At 45.5% G+C, this 19,476-nt stretch overlaps 1 protein-coding gene across 1 annotated transcript in view; it reads left to right on the top strand.

Annotated features, from left to right (window-relative positions):
* LOC146809173 (sodium/potassium-transporting ATPase subunit gamma-like) overlaps positions 1–19,476 on the top strand; it is a 155,005-nt gene that overhangs the window by 114,169 nt on the left and 21,360 nt on the right. Inside the window, exon 2 of the mRNA XM_085615962.1 lies at positions 15,277–15,312. Coding sequence (XP_085472088.1) covers positions 15,277–15,312 — 36 coding nt within the window. The remainder of the gene's footprint in view (positions 1–15,276; positions 15,313–19,476) is intronic.

Genomic DNA, 19,476 nt, shown 5'->3' with positions numbered 1-19,476 from the left:
ACTCAAACTGAAAAAAAAAAAACGTTATCAAACAATGTAAAATAAATGGTTTTAAAGCATGTCCGTCAGACCACGCCCACTTCAAAACAATTTGGGGTATATTATCAAGGACGGCGTTAAAATTATCGCCGCTTTAGGGGCAGGAAACTGCCACTTACAGCGGCGATAATGGGCTTGATAATATGCCCTTGAGAATTCCCATAGAAGCCCATGTTCTGGTGTGAACATGGGCTTCTATTGGAATTCTCTGCGGCATATTATCAAGCCCATTATCCCCGCTTTAGCGGCAGTTTCCTGCTCAGGGGAAACGGAGGTGTGGGGTCTGCCGTTGCTTGGCTCAGGGAGACCTGTACATATATAATTAAGATACTTCAAGAATCAAAACACTGTGGGGCATATTTACAAGCCCCTAGCTCACTGGAGCGTCACTTTTTTGATGCTCCGGTGGTGCACAATGCTTCACCATATTTACAAGGCCACACAGAGCCACCCTGCATGGCTTTTCCTGGCTTTGTAAATATGGCCCTCGTTCACGCATTAGTCTGCGTGAAAGCGGCATTCCATGAGTGTTGCTGTGGATGTTCCAATGCAACACCCATGGATTCTGATGTATTCCCATATGTACTAGGTTTCATAAACCTGGGAATGCAACAGATTCCTACGCCTCCGCAGGGGAGGCGTTAAATTGGCGAAACAAGAAGAAATACCATATTTCTCTTCACTTTTGCTCTTTCTATGTGTACTGCATTCTGCAGCACACATCGAAGGAGGAACACACCATCAATTATTTATTTTGTGCTGGAAAGTGTCCCTACACAAAAACAATCATACCTGCAACCCAGGCACGGGTGCCTGCATTGGCGCTAAGCAGCCAATTGTGCGCCAGTGCAAAGTACAGCACCAGGATGCGTCATATTGCTGTGAATACAACACATCTCTGCACTTTCCTAATGATGCAGTGCGGCGCAGCAAGATGGCTTGCAGTGTTGCACTGCGTCATTTTCTAGTAGATATGCCCCTGTATTTCATGATAATGTGGCCCTTGCAAACATGTTTCAGTGTAGTATATTAAATTATACGATTGTATTGAGTGACAACTGTTAGAAATTATTGTATTCATGACCCTAGAAACATTTGTGTCCCTCTGACACTGCCCTGACGACAATCCTATTAGTTAACCAAGAGGGAAATCAGTTGTGTGTTGCCCCCTATATGTGGCCTAAGGTGCTACTATAGATGGAGAAACATTACAGTTTTGTTTTTGTTTTAAATACCCTGAACTGATGTATTTAAAGGTACACTCATGTGATTATGAAGGAAAAGACAGCACTGTGAAACAATCATTGGCGAAGCCAAAAGGTCATGCATATGCAAGATGGGAATGGGGTACATTGGTGTGGTAGATTGGATTGGGGTAGATTGACTTGCAGTAGAGTGGGGTGGATTGGGGTAGTTTGGGGTTGATTGGGGTTAGACTGGAAGTGGAATGGGGTAGATAGGAGAGGAGTGGGGTAGATTGGAGTGGGGTGGGTTAGATTGGGGTGGATTAGAGTGGAGTGTGTTTGGGTAGATTGGAGAGGGGTGGGGTAGATTGGGCCTAAATTGGAGTAGAGTGGGGGTAGATTGGGGTAGATTGGAGTGGAGTGTGGGAGGTTGGGGTCGCGTGGAGTGTGGTTGATCAGGGTAGAGTGGAGTGGACTGTGGTAGATTGGGAAAGAGTGCAGTGGGGTGGATTGGAGTAGGATAGCTTGGAGTGGAATGGGGTTGATTAAGGTGTGGTGGAGTTTGGAGTAGAGTTGGGTAGACTGGAGTAGATTGGATATATTCGAGTAGGAACAGAGTGGGGTGGAGTGGGGTACATTTGACCAGAGTGGGGTACATTGGAGTAAATTGTTGTGGGATAGAGTGAAGTAGGGTAGAGTAGGGTAGATTGGTGTGGGGTAGATTGGAGTTGGGTGGAGTGGAGTAGATTGGGTTGGGGTAGATTGGAGTGGGTTAAATTGCAGTGCGGTAGATTTGATTGGGTTGTGGTAGATTGAGCAAGAGTGTAGTGGGGTACAGTGGGCTGGAATGAAGTGGGGTAGAGTGGAGTAGATTGGAGTGGGGTAGATTGTGGTAGGCTGTCGTGTAGTAGATTGAAGCGTAATGGGGTCGATTGGAGTGGAGTGGAGTTGTGTAAATTGGAGTGGAGTGGGTTATATTGTGGAAGATTGGAGTTGGGTAGATTGCAATTGAGTGGGGTGGAGTGGAGTGGGTTTTAGTGGAGTGGGGGAGTGGAGTGGGGTAGAGTGGAGTGGGACAGAGTGGATCGGAGTAAAGTGGGTATGATTGGAGTGGCGTGGGGTAGCTTGGTTGGATTAGAGTTGGGTAGAATGGAATGGAGTGGGGTAGATTGAAGTGTGGTAGATTGGAGTGGAGTCTGGTAGATAGGAGTGGAATCTGGAAGATTGGAGTGGTGTGTGGTAGGCTGGAGTGCAGTGTGGTGGATTGCAGTGCAGTGGCGTGGGTTAGATTGGCGTGAAGTGGCATGGGGTATATTGGGATGGAGTGGGGTAGCTTGGGGTAGATTGGGGTGGAGTGTGGTAGGTTAGGGTGGGATAGATTGGGTGGATTAGAGTAGGGTACATTGGAATGGGATGGAGTAGATTGTGGTAGAATGGATTGGGGTAGATCGGGGCAGGGAAGATTGGAGTGGGGTAGATTGGAGTGGGACAGAGTGGATCGGAGTAAAGTGGGTATGATTGGAGTGGCGTGGGGTAGCTTGGTTGGATTAGAGTTGGGTAGAATGGAATGGAGTGGGGTAGATTGAAGTGTGGTAGATTGGAGTGGAGTCTGGTAGATAGGAGTGGAATCTGGAAGATTGGAGTGGTGTGTGGTAGGCTGGAGTGCAGTGTGGTGGATTGCAGTGCAGTGGCGTGGGTTAGATTGGCGTGAAGTGGCATGGGGTATATTGGGATGGAGTGGGGTAGCTTGGGTGAGTGTAGTGGGGTAGATTGGGGTGGAGTGTGGTAGGTTAGGGTGGGATAGATTGGGTGGATTAGAGTAGGGTACATTGGAATGGGATGGAGTAGATTGTGGTAGAATGGATTGGGGTAGATCGGGGCAGGGAAGATTGGAGTGGGGTATATTGGAGTGGAGTATGGTAGCTTGGAGAGGCATGTGGCAGATTGAAGAGGAGTGTGCTAGATTGGAGTGGAGTATGGTAGATTGGAGTAGAGTGTGCTAAATTGGAGTGGCGGACGGTAGATTGGAATGGCGTGTGTTAGATTGGAGTGGCATAACATAGACTGGAGTCGAGTGGAGTGGTGTGGGGTAAATTGGGGTAGAGTGAAGTCAGTGTAGATAGGAGTGGGGTACAATGGAGTGGGACAGAGTGGATCGGAGTAAAGTGGGTATGATTGGAGTGGAGTGGGGTAGCTTGGTTGGATTAGAGTTGGGTAGAATGAAATGGAGTGGGGCAGATTGAAGTGTGGTAGATTGGAGTGAAGTCTGGTAGATAGGAGTGGAATCTGGTAGATTGGAGTGGAGTGTGTGCAGATTGGAGTGCAGTGTGGTGGATTGCAGTGCAGTGGTGTGGGTTAGATTGGGGTGGAGTGTGGTAGGTTAGGGTGGGGTAGATTGGGTGGATTAGAGTAGGGTACATTGGAATGGGATGGAGTAGATTGTGGTAGAATGGATTGGGTTAGATTGGAGCAGGGAAGATTGGAGTGGGGTAGATTGGAGTGGAGTGTGGTAGCTTAGAGAGGCATGTGGCAGATTGGAGAGGAGTGTGCTAGATTGGAGTGGAGTATGGTAGATTGGACTAGAGTGTGGTAAATTGGAGTGGCTGGAGGTAGATTGGAATGGCCTGTGATAGATTGGAGTGGCGTGGTTTGGGGTAGATTAGATTGGCATAACGTAGACTGGAGTGGAGTGGAGTGGAGTGGTGTGGGGTAGATTGGGGTAGAGTGAAGTCAGTGTAGATAGGAGTGGGGTACAGTGGAGTGGGATAAAGTGGGTGGGGTAGATTGGGATGGGGTGGGGTAGACTGAGGTAGAGTGGAGTAGAGTGAGGTACATTTGTGTGGGATAGATTGAAATGGGGTTGCTTGGCTTGGAGTGGGGTAGAGTGGGCTGTGGGAGTGGCATGGGGTAAAGAGGAGGGGGGCAGAGTGGAGTGGAGTTAACTAGATTGGAGTGCAATGGGGTACATTGGAGAAGAGTGGGGTAGATTGGAGTGGGGTATTCTGGGTGAATTAGAGTTGAGTAGAATGGAATGGAGGGGGTAGATTGGGATGGACTGCAGTATCAGGGCTGCTCTGACAAAATATGCTAGGGCTGCTTTAGGTTGTCACTCCGGCCCTGGAAATAAATGTTGGTTCATAAATATGTTAAAACCACCTCTTTTATCTGTGGGACAGTTACTTCGTGGTAATTCGGCTAATATCCGGTAAATTATATAAATAATTTGTCATACATCATGCCAGTTTTAAGAAGCAGTGGAAGGTAAATAGGGTTATTGGTGGTTGCCTTTTCTGTCAGTCACAAACAACAGGAATCTGGCCATCCAGCTAGCACCATTGTGGTGTCGGTGGGTCTCGGTTCCCGTATGCATGTTTTGACCAGCTCTGAGATGGTAAGGCTGTCACTTGAATCCAGTTCCACTCTTTTAGTTCAGGAACAATCCATCTCTTGTGTCCTACTGAACCACATAATGACCCATTCTCTGTGGACAGAAGTTGTCCAGTTGAGCTGTGGTTGAGCCGCAGTTGCCACTACATTAGAAGACAACTAATATATGGTCCAAATGGACCAACAAACATTCAGACCATCTCAGATATGTCGTCAGTTGCTAAGATCGAGGGCTTGATTTACAAGCATTTTGTTCTCTCAAGTTGAAAGTGTGTGTGCAAAAACTGCCATCAGGGGGTGTACATAGCGACTCTTGATTCATGAACGAGGATGCCCATATATGTGTGCCCGCAGATTCAGTGTATGAGTGTGGGAAATCCACCAGTGTGGCGGATTAACAAAACTCCCATGTTTAGGATCTGTGGGGAGCAGGAGTCCTTCATGAGGGTCATTTTGTGAATTTCTAAATGTTTCTAGTGGTGTTTACACCCAATTAACTGTAAACATTTTGGATTTGTGTCATAAGTAAGGTTACATGTGCCAGTTCAGATCCCCACAATAATCATGTCTGTCTGTGAGCAAGCTTAGAGCGGAAGAAGTTTGCAATGAAATATACTATCTGTGTAAATTTACTTGCAAACACATGGAGATTTTTGTACATTTTCTAAGCTATAGAATTGTGCGCAGATTAATTAAGATGTCCAGCAGAGATTCCCTACTTTAAAATGAGTCTTTGCACAGCGGCCCATGGGGTTGTTTTTAGCTATTCAGCTCCAGGATCACCAAGAAGGGCCATCAGTACTTGACTTCCACAAATCTGGTTGGCCAACACCAGGCGCCCGTTGAGATTACACGGGACTACGTATTGCATATCCTGGATATGGCGTCAGTCATTCAGTGAGACCAGGCTTCTCCAACTGGTAGCTCGTGAGCTACCAATAGCTCTCCAGCTGCCTATAAGTAGGTCTCTTCTAGGCACTGTAGGTTGACCCCTTTCCTGGCTCTTCCATTCACCTGGTTTTCTTTCTTGTTAATACACTCACTTATAAAAATTATGTAACTGCAAATGCACAAAAGTACAACATACCCATGAGAATGCTTATGATTAACAGATGAACTGCTTCAAGACTTGAGGTACAAAGCACCAACAAAGCAAAGACTTAGGGAAAAAAAGATAAGAAATCATTTAAGTAGGGAACTAACAAAATAATGTTGTACTGACAGCCTACTTTTAGTAGACATTTTATTGAAATCAAATTTCCACTTTTACAAAACGTTTTGGAATAGTTCTTATTGTGTTTACATATAATCACAATTCTCTTTTTAGCGTCCAATGCTGAAAGGCGAGAATTTATACCAGAGAAGTAATCAAACTTTATGCTCAAACTAGATACACGGTGATTAAACATAAACACAGCTGCAATTAGCTACAATTATACATTTAAAAACTGTAATTAAATGTGTTCTCATATGGCAATCACCGCTCTGAATTTATTTGTAGGACAGAATGCATCAACTATGAAATAGACAACTGGAGAGACGCTTTTCATGATTGCTATAATTCTGTTCAAATTATTCCACTATAATCCATTTACAAATTGAACACCACAGTAAGTTTATATTTCTGAATCCATAAATATGAGAAACTACCTGCAAAGGTTTGAGATTATCCACAAACATACAGGTGTGTGGAAGTTCATCTCCTTCTGAAGACCTTTCTGTCCTGAAATGTCCAGGCCCGTCCTCTGTGTGGAGATTTACTCACACTTACAATTACAGTCTGCTGGTGTCATATTACATGGGAGTAAGTCGCATACTTGAATTAGCACTTGTAAGCGATGCTGCGAGTGCACGCATGTCCCTCAGGTGCAGAAATATCAGGCCCTCAGAGAAGAAATGAAGATCTCAGTTGTCGGTCAGCTGAAGGATCGGGAGCTCGGGATTGGTTGCATCAAAACATTTCTGACAGGTCCAAAGTTGGGATGTCCTACGAACGGTGCACACTTGCATTGTTCTTTGTAATGACACTATCAGCTGTGCACACACAGAGACAGCGGTTCATAAGGTACCAAGGGCCAGATCTATTATAGGATTGTATTACCCTTGCACCACGAATGGTGACACAAGGGCAACACAATCCTTAAGTCAGATTTACCAAGCCACGCAAGCCCATCTTGCATGGTTCTGCGTAGCCTGGTAAGTCTGGAGTAAAGCAAGGCAGCATGAGTCCCTGCCTTGCGGTACTTTGTGCCAGGAAGGATTTCATGGTTGGAGGGTGGGTGTTCCCATGCATCCACCTATATATTCTGGCACATTCCCAGATTTACCAAGACTGTTAAACCTGGGAATGCATCATAATTGTACGGCTTCCTGATAGAGGTACAACAAGGGGAAATATCTTTCAGCAGCCCACATAGAGAGAGGAAATGTCTTTAAGGATTGTTTTTGTTTAGGAAGGTGTCCCTTCCTGCAGAAAAAAATGCAGGCACCCTTGCACCATGGTGCAAGAGTGCCTGTACTGGCGCTAGGCTGCACTGAGTGCACCAACGCCAGGAGAAAGCAGGTATTGGACATATTTTAACAGATATGGTGCATTGCTGTCCTCTCCATTTGAAGCAGAGCAGTAAGTTGTCTTCGTGCATTGCACTGCGCTGTCTCAAATTTTCCTAGATCTGGGCGCAAAAATATAATGGAAAGATATGCATTCTTGGACCCAGACACAAACTACAGATCTTTTTGAATGAAATAGGTGTCCGGTGGTAAATTTTGACAGGTATGAAGTGCATGCGACTGACACTCCTATGGTCTTGCCAGTGAAAATTGTGCCAGCCGAGGTATATCACGTTTTGGACATTGATTGAATGTTCCCGGCTTGAAAACAAGGACATTCTACTGAGAGACAACAGACACCTCCATGGCACCTCATTTCCACCACTCTAATCTGACTCAGTTTTGACATGGAATCCCTTGACCTGTATGGAGAGTCATCCCCTGATTACCTAATGCGCTTCAATGACGTACTGATGGCTAATTGTGCACTATGTAATTGCCATATAACAATAACAATTTGACAGCAGACAGCGGTTCCATCCGAAATTTTCTGCTGTTTAGTTTATTTCTGTGAGAAGTTGGCCTGGTATATACTGTCCTCTAGTTATAGTGCGCACCTTGCACCAGTCCAAACGACCCTTATTGATGATTAGGTTAAAGACAACCTTTACTTAAAGCTATCCTAGTGGTAGCTATGGAGAGCAGCCTTCAGGCTGTCTCGAAGGAATGTAAAGCAGCTTGGTTTACCAGATTATAACCTCCTGAATGACCAAATGAAAGGAGAACCAAACAAGATATATATAAATTATATGTATTTATTACTAAACACTCTCTACTAACCTCTTTATGAGATTAGAGAACAAGGTACACAATATTAAAGCACTAGAACGACAGTAAATAGCACAATACACAACGGGCTCCAGGGGGAGGCCAAACCATATTCTAAGAAAGTGGTATAACAACCACAACTTGACTAGACACAGTGCCTAGAGCACGTAGAATCCCTGGGACCCCAAGGAACCACGCAAGGTAGTGACACAGGAGACCCACGGGGGACGCATGCAGTCTGAGAACACAACTGCGAGCTCCGTATAACTCTATGGGAAAGTCGCGGTTGGAATTTTAATGTTTAAGGACACTTAGGAGAGGACTTCAAGCAAACCCTTTGGAACATAGAAGGTTCTAAGGCTAGCACCCTCGAGAGTACCGAGGTACTCGTGTTACCTATCACAGGAGAGCCGGGTGCAAAGGGGTCAAGTGGTGTCTGAAACGCTTGTTGATTTCAATAACGTGATGCGAAGAAGTGCTGCTGCCGGGAAGATGAGAAGTGTCCGTTGTGATCCAAGCCTGGATCGGAGCTGCGAAGAACCTGAAAGCAGAGGGGAAAGAGTCTGGGTCACTTCACAGTGACCAGGGGCACGATACCGCTGATGTCGGGTGTTTCAGGTGAGAAAAGGTGAAGCTTGACTCTGCAGCCACGAGGACCAGGAGATGTCAACAACAACCAAAGTCCGCAGGTGAGATGTCCCATGAAGGATGTCGAGTGCTGGGGGGTCAGTGTCCGGATTGAACACCAACAAGCCTTGGCAACTGCACCCCACTCGATCAGAGAAAATATGCTTCGGTGAGTACCATCAAGGCCCTGGGGACTCCCCAAGCGATGGACAGTCAGGGCACGTCTGGAGCAACCAGGAAAGCACACTTAAAGTTAAAGTTCCCTTCTCAGGGACCCACAGGTCAATGGACCAGGGATCGCGAAGGGACCTGGAGAGAAATCACAAAATACCAGTCCACGGAACACTTGTGGAGTGTAGGCCGGAAATCTTCAGTGGAAATACTGCTCGGGGTCAGGACTACAAGTAGCCCAAAGCACAGCCTCAGGGATCGTCAAAAAGCATATGCTGCTGCAAATGTACACGGTGCCCAGGGGTTCAGGTTGCATGGTCCCCACGAGGGATGCGGGTCTCAGAATTGCTGAGAGCACAGATCAACCTCAGGGACCACGGGAACCCACCTCCTGTGTTGCAGAAATCTTCGGAGTTCTTCAGGAGCTGCATAGATGCAAACCGGTCAGATGCGTTTCAGGTGCCTGCCTTGCAGGGGAGTAACTCCTTTACTCCAAGTGAGATTGCTCAGTCATCCAGCGTAGTGTAGATAGTCGAAGTACTTGGTTTCTGTAGCAGAGTTCCGTCCAGGTAAATCTAAAGTCCTGTAGTCAGGGGTTCCTACTTTATACCCAAGGAAGGGGTGGGACAATTCTGGGGACCCACCTATGGGACAGTCAGGACAGAGGGGTGGCTACAACCATGTCCTTTGTCCAGTTTCACGCCAGAGCAGGAGCTAATGGCTCCTGCAACCGGGTTGAGCTGGACTATCCACAGGGACACCAAATGTGCCCCCAGTGCAGACATCAAAGCACTCTTGGAGTGCACCCACCCAGCCCCAATACACTAATGCCTGTCTGGGAGGTGGTCACACCTCCCTGTGACAGGAAACCTATTGTCCAGCCTCCCCTGCCGGAGTTTCGTCTACCAGCAGGAGGGCAGACTTGTGTCTGTGGCTAGCAGCATCCATCTTGTGATACCAGGGTCGAGAAAGCTGGTACCAGGTGTACCGGCATTGTCATATTTCTCCCTCTAGCAGTGTGGAATCATACCTCCCACCCAAGTTACTGATGTGGAGGTATGATTCCAAGGGGTTTGACACCAAACACAACATGTTTCCATGCAGCCGTTTTAAAGTTAGCATTTACCGCGAGGTTATAATGCACTTAAGAGTATAAGGTTGGCTGCATCACAAACAACTCCGGAATAGAGGTTCCGAAGGCTGCAGAGGGGCTCTGCTCATGCAGGTGCACCCTCTCACATAAAACCCAGCACCCTGCCTTCAGGATTGATAAGGCCTGCCATAGGGGTGACTGATAGGTTTATATGTGCAGTGATGTGGAGTAGATATAGTGAACCTATATCTAAGTAAGGGGTGCATGTACCACCTTACACAGGCTGCTGTAGCAGCCCTGTCATGTCATTTTGAATGGTCTCCTCTTTACGCCACCCTTGTAAATAGAGGGCAGCATCAAAATCAATGGTGTTGCTGTGGAATGCCCACTGCAACACCCATTGCCCTACCCTTGCACGCTAAGTATAGTGTGAAAGGGTGCCTTATTTACAAGGCAGCGTTAAGCCATTTTAAGTGGCTTAACGCTGCCTTGTAAATAAGGCGAAGCTCTTATCACCACCACAATGTCCTAAAAAGTGATGCTGTGGTGACGATATGGGCTTGTAAGTATGCCCCAGGGTGTTCCAAAGCTGCAGGGCCAAAAACCTGAATGAGTGACCCTCTTGTCTGATCCTCTCTGTTTTAGGCACAGTGGCAAGCCACAGGTTGGCTAATCGAAGGGACCTAGACAGTAGATACAGGTGGACCAGATGTTACAGGCAGAGGTGGCCGACATTGTTGAGAGGCGGAAAGGCAAAGCCGTGAGCCTTGAACTCAACTCTCTGTGTATGTGGTATTTCTATTGTGTCACCTAACGATGAGGGAGCTGAGCACTGTTTTGGGTCATTGGTCTATCAAAGAGACTACGCTGTTGAGAATCGGTGCCCAAACATAGAATAATACTGTGGTCCTCCAAGGGATTTGTCACTCAGAATGAGTTCAATTGATTCTGAAGGTGAGTCCTCTATTCCTAATTATACTGAAAAGGACAAGAGCCCTCACCCCCAGTAGGTTGCATGCTTTATCACTGGGCCCATTCCTGTTTGCAATAATCATCCATCACAGTTTGAGGACGCCAGATCATCATAAAGGGAACCAAATAATGAAGGCATTCAGATTCACCTTAGACACCAATCTCACCTTTAAGGAAAATACTGCTATGAAAACTAAGAGGGTCTGGTGCTATGTCTTGGTAATAAAGAAAGTGAAACTATTCCTACTTCAAAGTGACTTCAGAACTGCTGGTCAAGCGCTCATACTTTCTCATCTGAATGGTGGTGGCAACACAGCCTTGCAGACTCCACAATGGGTCCTATAACGGCATCCTACATGCTGCAGTACACCTGATCAAATGCCTGAAGACATATGACCAAATTACCCGAGCCTGCTGGAACTCCACTTTCTGCCCTTGCCTGGCCACACTGTCTTCAGAACCAGCTTCATCATCTACAAAGCCATCACTACTGCCAATCCTGACTACCTGGCTGACAAGCTCACCATCTCTGATGGCTCTCAGCACACCCGCAGCCAGGACACCATCAGACTGGAGATGAAGAAGAGCAAAAAAGATAACACAAGGCTATACGCCTCCCCTATCCATAGACCCAAGATCTGGGACAGCATTGCTGTTTGGATCAGGGGTATCCTATACTTACTCAAAATTAGGAAAGCATGGAAGACACTTTTTTGAAGAACATCACATTCTGATGCAGTAACAGTCCATTTTAAGTCTTAAAAACCACCTACCACTCCAATCTTATGCTGATTTTGCCTTTTCCTTGGACCCTGTATAGCAGTCGATTTGGCTGGCTAGCTTTGTGGTCTATACATACCACACACACACACACATATTGCCTACTGGCATTTGCCAGTAGGTAGTTATAGTTAAGACCAACTTCTCCCATAGACGAAGCATTTTTTGTTTTGCTAAGAACTTTGGCACCATTTAACAAATCTTCACGAAACTTTCCAAAGTAGTGAACAACTTATGTTGCTGCTATCTAAAACGTTTCGAGGTGATTTATCAAGCGGGGGTTAAGAAAAAGGGGGGTTCCAAAATGATTTTTCCCCATGCAATGTCTATAGGTATTTTGCAAGTTTTAGATACCGCTACAGCCCGAACCGCTGAACGGAATTACACCAAATTTAGCAGAAAGCAATATCTTGGACCGCAGATTGTGTTTTTTGTGATTTGAGGTAAATCTGCTCAGTCGTCTAGGAGTTAAAAAAGAAAGAAATGTATAGATATCCAGGGACGTGGATCCTCCCAATTAGAAAGAAACCCTCATCTACTCACGCATCATACCGCTGCAGCGAACTGCCAAATGCCATGCGCAGCGTGGGGTTGAGTGTGTGTGGGGGGTTGGCCACAGGACCTGGCCAAAGGCCATGTGTGGCAGAAGTTGTATTAATGTACGGTAATTAAATATTAACATAAGTACATTAGCACAAGTCTGGTAATCTGAAGTCACTCAGTCATTTACTTCAAACAAAGTACTGGTCGACTCTAGAGAGGAACTCAATTGCTTTGACAACTGTATTATTCCAGCGCTTGATTCTATGTGTGCTTACGTAAGTGCTTTTGAATTTTTAAGTGTAATTCTGCAAACATTACAGGAAATTATGCAAATCTATGTGAAATACAAAATCGGCATTTAGTGCTATATTTTAGTGGGAAATGTATCCTTGCATCAATTTTGGACGTGAGAATGCATTCAGTGCTAAAAGAAATAGTGCAAAAAACAATAGTCGCTCGCATTGGGGTTGATTGTGTTGTTCCCATGCTTCCACAATAAAATTGTGCCGCAGACATAACTACACCACATGGCATATTAATGGAATTTCATGTAACAAGCTTAATGCAAAATTCCCCAAATTAAGCAAGATTACAATGGCATAATGGAAATATCAGTCAGACCTTCATAGCCTATGTGGTGTGTGATTACAAGAGGAACTTTTCCCATAATTCCATCATCTGTGTGCTTATTTTTATCATCCCGTGAAACTAGTGCGGTGGTACTCAAAAGGAACCTATTTCTATTTGCTAAACGAATTTGTGATTACAGTGTATGTATAGGTTGCACAAGACCAGCTAGTATTCTGGAAGGCATGCTTAGAGACATGCAGGGCTATGTTTATAGCCTGCCCAGTATCCCCGGATCGAGTCTTAAAGGGTTGAGGATTTCCACACAGGTGCAAATATTTATTTCCGTACAAGATCAAACAGTAAATCAAAAATGGTTGAGCTGAGCTCGCGTTACCTGTGAGTACAGCACCACATTAGTGCTGCAGGCCATTCGGGGGCAGCAGAGGCCCCTCAGTGGTCTGCACTTCCCTAGAGTCACCTCGCATGTAGCACAACTGAACTGTAGGTAGGAAGGTGTGCTAGGGCTTGCACCGCCAATGCAAGTGAACTGTGGGTATGAGGGTGTGCTGAGGTCTTGCCTCACCATTGCAAGTGAGCTGTGGGTATGAGGGTGTGCTGAGGTCTTGCCTCACCATTGCAAGTGAACGGTGGTTCTGAGGGTGTACTAATACCGTGCACCACCATTTGTATGTAAACTGTGGGAATGAGGCATTCTAAGGCCGTGCACAACCATTGCTGGTGAACTGTGGTTATGTGTGCTGAGGCCGTGTACCCTTGCAAGTGTGCTGTGGTAATGAGGGTGGGCTGAGTTCTTGCCTCACCATTGCAAGTGAAGCGTAGTTATGAGGGTGTACTGTTACCGTGCACCGCCACTGTAAGTAAACTGTGGGTATGAGGTATGAGGGTGTTCTGATGCTGTGCACCACCATTGTAAATAAAATGTGGGTATTACATGTTCTAAGGCCGTTCACAACCATTGCTAGTGAACTGTGGTAATGAGGGTGTGCTGAGGACGAATACACTTGCAAGTGAACTGTGGTAATGAGGGTGTGCTGAGGTCTCGCCTCACCATTGCATGGGAACTGTGGTTATGAGAGGGTGCTTATGCCGCACACCACCATTGTAAGTAAACTGTGGGTATGAGGGTGTTCTGATGCTGTGCACCACCATTGTAAATAAAATGTGGGTATGACATGTTCTAAGGCCGTTCACAACCATTGCTAGTGAACTGTGGTAATGAGGGTGTGCTGAGGTCTCGCCTCACCATTGCATGGGAACTGTGGTTATGAGAGGGTGCTTATGCCGCACACCACCATTGTAAGTAAACTGTGGGTATGAGGGTGTTCTGATGCTGTGCACCACCATTGTAAATAAAATGTGGGTATGACATGTTCTAAGGCCGTTCACAACCATTGCTAGTGAACTGTGGTAATGAGGGTGTGCCGAGGACGAATACACTTGCAAGTGAACTGTGGTAATGAGGGTGTGCTGAGGTCTCGCCTCACCATTGCATCATGGGAACTGTGGTTATGAGAGGGTGCTTATGCCGCACACCACCATTGTAAGTAAACTGTGGGTATGAGGGTGTTCTGATGCTGTGCACCACCATTGTAAATAAAATGTGGGTATGACATGTTCTAAGGCCGTTCACAACCATTGCTAGTGAACTGTGGTAATGAGGGTGTGCCGAGGACGAATACACTTGCAAGTGAACTGTGGTAATGAGGGTGTGCTGAGGTCTCGCCTCACCATTGCATCATGGGAACTGTGGTTATGAGAGGGTGCTTATGCCGCACACCACCATTGTAAGTAAACTGTGGGTATGAGGGTGTTCTGATGCTGCGCACCACCATTGTGAGTAAAATGTTGGTATGATTTGTTCTAAGACCGTGCACAACCTTTGCAAATGAACTATGGTTATGAGGGTGTGCTGAGGCCGTGCACACTTGCAAGTGTGCTGTGGTAATGAGAGTGTGCTGCAGCTGTGCACAACCATTAAAAGTGAACCGTCTTCATGAAGGTGTGCTAAGACCGTGCACCATCATCGTGAGTCATGTAGTCACAATCATTGACCGAACCCACCCCAGCAATCAACCCCTATTGTATGCGAGATTCATGAATGTGCAGTGTATGTGCACCTAGAGATGCTCGTATATAGGTGGGTTTAGGAAGTGCCTGGTAGCTGTGCACGCGAGAGCAGCACATCTGCACATCTGCACTCCTTTGATAGGTACACCTTGTTGTGCCTGTCCGTGCACACTCCACACCCTCGTGAACCCTGGCCAGGCCTGTTCCATGCTTAGATCCGCAGACCGCGGGTCCAAAGGCGTGACCCGCCTACTGTCGCCATGACAACCCCACCTCTCCCTATATCCCTGCGCCCTTCGCCCACTTGCAGTAAAGGATGCATTATTCATCGGCATAGATCATAAACTCACTGGGGGAGGGGGATTCTGCACATAATATAAAACGCCCCCACAGCACGAGGCATGCGTAACAATCTCTCTCTCTCTCTCTCTCTCTCTTTTCCAGCCAGCGTCTACGGAGACCGGGACCCCTTCGTTTATGGTGAGCAGTCCTGTGTCGCATCAGCCCTGAGCAGGCACCCAGCAGCCAGACGCCTCATTATGGGACAGTAACATGTATCCGCACTTGTATGACTAATCCTTTCTCCTCGTAGCGCTATGCAGAGGCCTGAACCAGCCTCACGGCGCCCGGTGCACTGCAATAGGGGGCTACAGTGGGCACGCCTGATTTCCCCCGGACATTACAATGGAGACGATGCATGCCACCACCCTGTGCCCAAGGAACTTGTAAGAAAGCTGGCACGCGCCACTTCTGTGTGCACTCCAGGGTATTTCATGGTATGGCGCTGCAGCATGCCACTCGGCTGCGCCCAACCAATTTCAAAATACTTTGGTGCCACTGCACTGTGCCCAGTGGGATTTAATGTAAGATTGATAATGCCCCTGCACTGTGTCAGACACCTATAATGGAAGCTGGGACATTCCATTCCTCTAACCCCCAAGCAAGGTCTTTCAAAGGGAAATGGAGCATGCCACTTCCTGTGCCCAATGCATTTCAGTTTAGGTGTCAGCAGCATACTCCTCTGTGACCAGGGTATTTCAGTAGGAGTTCAAACATGCCACAACACTGTGCCCCATGTGTTTCAGTTTAACACTGTGCCAAAGTATTTCATTTTAAGCTGCAGCAACATACTCCTCTGTGACCAGGGTATTTCAATAGGAGTTGAAACATTCCACAACACTGTGCCCAATGTGTTTCAGTTTAACACTGTGCCAATGTATTTCATTATAAGCTGCAGCAACATACTCCTCTGTGACCAGGGTATTTCAGTGGGAGTAGAAGCATGGCACAACATTGTGCCAATGTATTTCAAAGTAAGCCGATGCGTGTTGCCACCCTGTGATCACGTTAGGTGAAAAGGACTTTGAGCATGCTACTAAACTCTGTCAGGAATGCCAGTGGGAGTGCATGGAAATTTATCTTAAAATACTTATTTGTAATATGGCAACACAATTTCACATATAGCATTTATAAACTTGCACTGAAAAACATTTTGTAAAACGACCATTTAAGGATAAATAGATAAAATAAAAAGGGAAAGGTAATACATACATTGAAACACACACACACACATATATATGTTTCAGAGAAAATATAAGCGCTCGCTCAGGAAGGTTGCAGTTAAATTTAGGTTTAATGTAATAATAATAATAATAATTTTATTTGTTTGATTAATTAAAATCTTACAAAAATTGCTAAAATGTCATCAAGTTCAATAAAACAATCAATCATATTTATATTAAGAAAACTTAATTATATAAAATATATTAGCACAATCCATTATCAAATCAGATAAATACATCCAGCTTTTTCCCAGCAGCATATATACATTTTACAAATGCAGAGTTCATTAGTAAATCTTCAGGGTTAAGACATGCTATCAGGGCTTGTCTACATGACCTTACACCACGATTATTAAATAGTTTCTTAAGAATGGATTTGCTATCATTTTCCAGCTTCGGACAAAGACACAATAGATGAATAATGTTTTCCTGGCCGGATTTGCATAACCTGCATAGTTTGTCCTCCTCTGTCCTCTTCCATGCAGGTAAGTGGCATAATCCCGGCAAACAACCAATGTGACACAGGAGTTTGCCTCACATTAAACTAATTTTTACCGAAACTTTAATGAGTGGGCTCTTCTATTTTCTCTGGAACATTGAACTTTAGATTGTACGCATTATATAATATAATATAAATAAAATATATAAAGATAGATAGATAGATGGATAGAGAACAGAAATACATTCACATGTACAGGAATGGCACACACATGTATACCCACCAAAATCTAAGATAAAAACATATAAATATACATATATAACAAAAGATATATATGTATATAAAAATAATATTATATTTAAAAAACACTCACTCAATACATATATATGTATATACAAATATAGGTATGGTAATAGAAACATGTTTAATTAAAAATTTGATGAAAATATTTTAAGGGAATCTTGAACATTTTAAGGGAATATTGAAAATTATGCAGTAGTGATTTGAAAAAAGTGATGGACTGCATAAAAAACGATGTAGTCGTCAAAGGTGTTTTTGAAAAGTGATTTTTGCAACATGTAGTGTGGAAAACGATATTAGCATGCATAAGTGCCCATTTCAAACTCAAAGGGAAGTTGAAGCCATAAGTACTCCTAATGATGAGTGAAATTGGCATAGTGATTTCCAACTAAGGAAATCATTATGCTTAGTTCAGTCACATTTTGAAGCAGGAGGTCACTCGTTGCACCCGGAGATTCCAGGCAGATTTGGAGCAGGCTGGTACTTGTGGTCTCTTCTTGTGAGCTGTGCATTTCACTTGCAGCTGTAGCTGACACCCTCTTGCGCCCAAATCATTTCCATCAGTCCCTAAATTGTCCTCTCGATATGAAAATAATTCAAGAGTAGATCTAGCTGCCTCCAGCTGTGACTAACATTTACACTGGGGTCATGCCTCCTGTGTGCCGAATGCACTCCAGTTCAGCTGGAGCAGGCCTCCACTTGTTCCCAGTGCAGTTCTCCTGGTAATTGGGGTTTTCATGCTGGATCCGGTTGGGAGGTGCAGTCTCCTGCCAACTCTCTCACCTTGCAGTCTCCCTCATTGCCTTAAGAGTTTCTTGCTGTCCCTCACCACCCATGGAGACACACAATGCCAATCTTCCATGGTTTCACCTCTCTCCATGTAAAGGTTCATGCCATCCCTCTCAACTTGTTACTTTCAACTGTAGAATGTTATGCTGTCCATCGCACCTTCCCTCTTTTTGTGCTGTCCCTTTTCGATTGTGGTGTCAAATACCTTCGCTCTCCTTTAGTGTATTGCTATATAATTGCTCTCTGCTTTGGGGGACTCACACGGCTACTCTTCTCCCGTGGAGTCTCATGTTGTCCCTCTCTCTGAGTAGTTCAAGTCGGTCTCTCTATTTACAGCTTCACTCGCTCCCTCTCCACTTCAACAGTTTCACATTTAACCTCTCTTTACGTGAAGCTTGAAGATGGCTTTCTGCCTGTGTGGAGTTTCATGCTGTCCTCACTGTGAGGAGTTTCATGATACTCTTCTTTGTTAGTGGAGCTTCACGCTGTCCTCCTCAGTGTGTGTAGTTTCACGAAGCTCATCATTCTTTTTGGGGCATCATGCTGTCCCTTTCCTTGTGTGGAGTTTCATGCTGTTTTCAGTGTGTGGAATGTAATGCTGTCCCTTTCATTGTGTGCAGTTTCATGCTGTCTTCAGTGTGTGTAATGTCATGCTGTCCCTTTCCTTGTGTGGAGTTTCATGCTGTCATCAGTGTGTGGAATTTCATGCTGTCCCTTTCCTTGTGTGGAGTGTCCTGCTGTCTTCAGTGTGTGGAATTTCATGCTGTCCCTTTCGTTGTGTGGAGTGTCCTGCTGTCTTCAGTGTGTGGAATTTCATGCTGTCCCTTTCCTTGTGTGGAGTTTCATGCTGTCTTCAGTGTGTGGAATGTCATGCTGTCCCTTTCCTTGTGTGGAGTTTCATGCTGTCTTCAGTGGGTCGAATGTCATGCTGTCCCTTTCCTTGTGTGGAGTTTCATGCTGTCTTCAGTGTGTGGAATGTCATGCTGTCCCTTTCCTTGTGTGGAGTTTCCTGCTGTCTTCAGTGTGTAGAATGTCATGCTGTCCCTTTCCTTGTGTGGAGTTTCCTGCTGTCTTCAGTGTGTGGAATGTCATGCTGTCCCTTTCCTTGTGTGCAGTTTCCTGCTGTCTTCAGTGTGTGGAATGTCATGCTGTCCCTTTCCTTGTGTGCAGTTTCCTGCTGTCTTCAGTGTGTGGAATTTCATGCTGTCCCTTTCCTTGTTTGGAGATTCCTGCTGTCTTCAGTGTGTGGAATTGCATGCTGTCCCTTTCCTTGTGTGGAGTTTCATGCTACCCTTCTCACTGTGAGGACTTACATGGTGCTTTTCGCTCAGTGCGGAGTTTCATGCTGTCTCCCATACAGTCCCCTTCCTCATGTGGAGTTTCATGCTGTCCTCACTGTGAGGAGTTTCACGATACTCGTCTTTGTTAGTGGAGCTTCATGCTGTCCACCTCAGTGTGTGGAGTTTCATGATGCTCATCATTCTTTGAGGCGCTTCATGCTGTTCCTTTCCTCGTGTTGAGTTTCATGCTGTCCTTGTCACTGTGTGGAATTTC

Source organism: Triturus cristatus, chromosome 7 (genome assembly GCF_964204655.1).
Source record: "Triturus cristatus chromosome 7, aTriCri1.1, whole genome shotgun sequence".
Taxonomy (NCBI): domain Eukaryota; kingdom Metazoa; phylum Chordata; class Amphibia; order Caudata; family Salamandridae; genus Triturus; species Triturus cristatus.
This window is presented reverse-complemented; position numbering and strand designations above follow the sequence as displayed.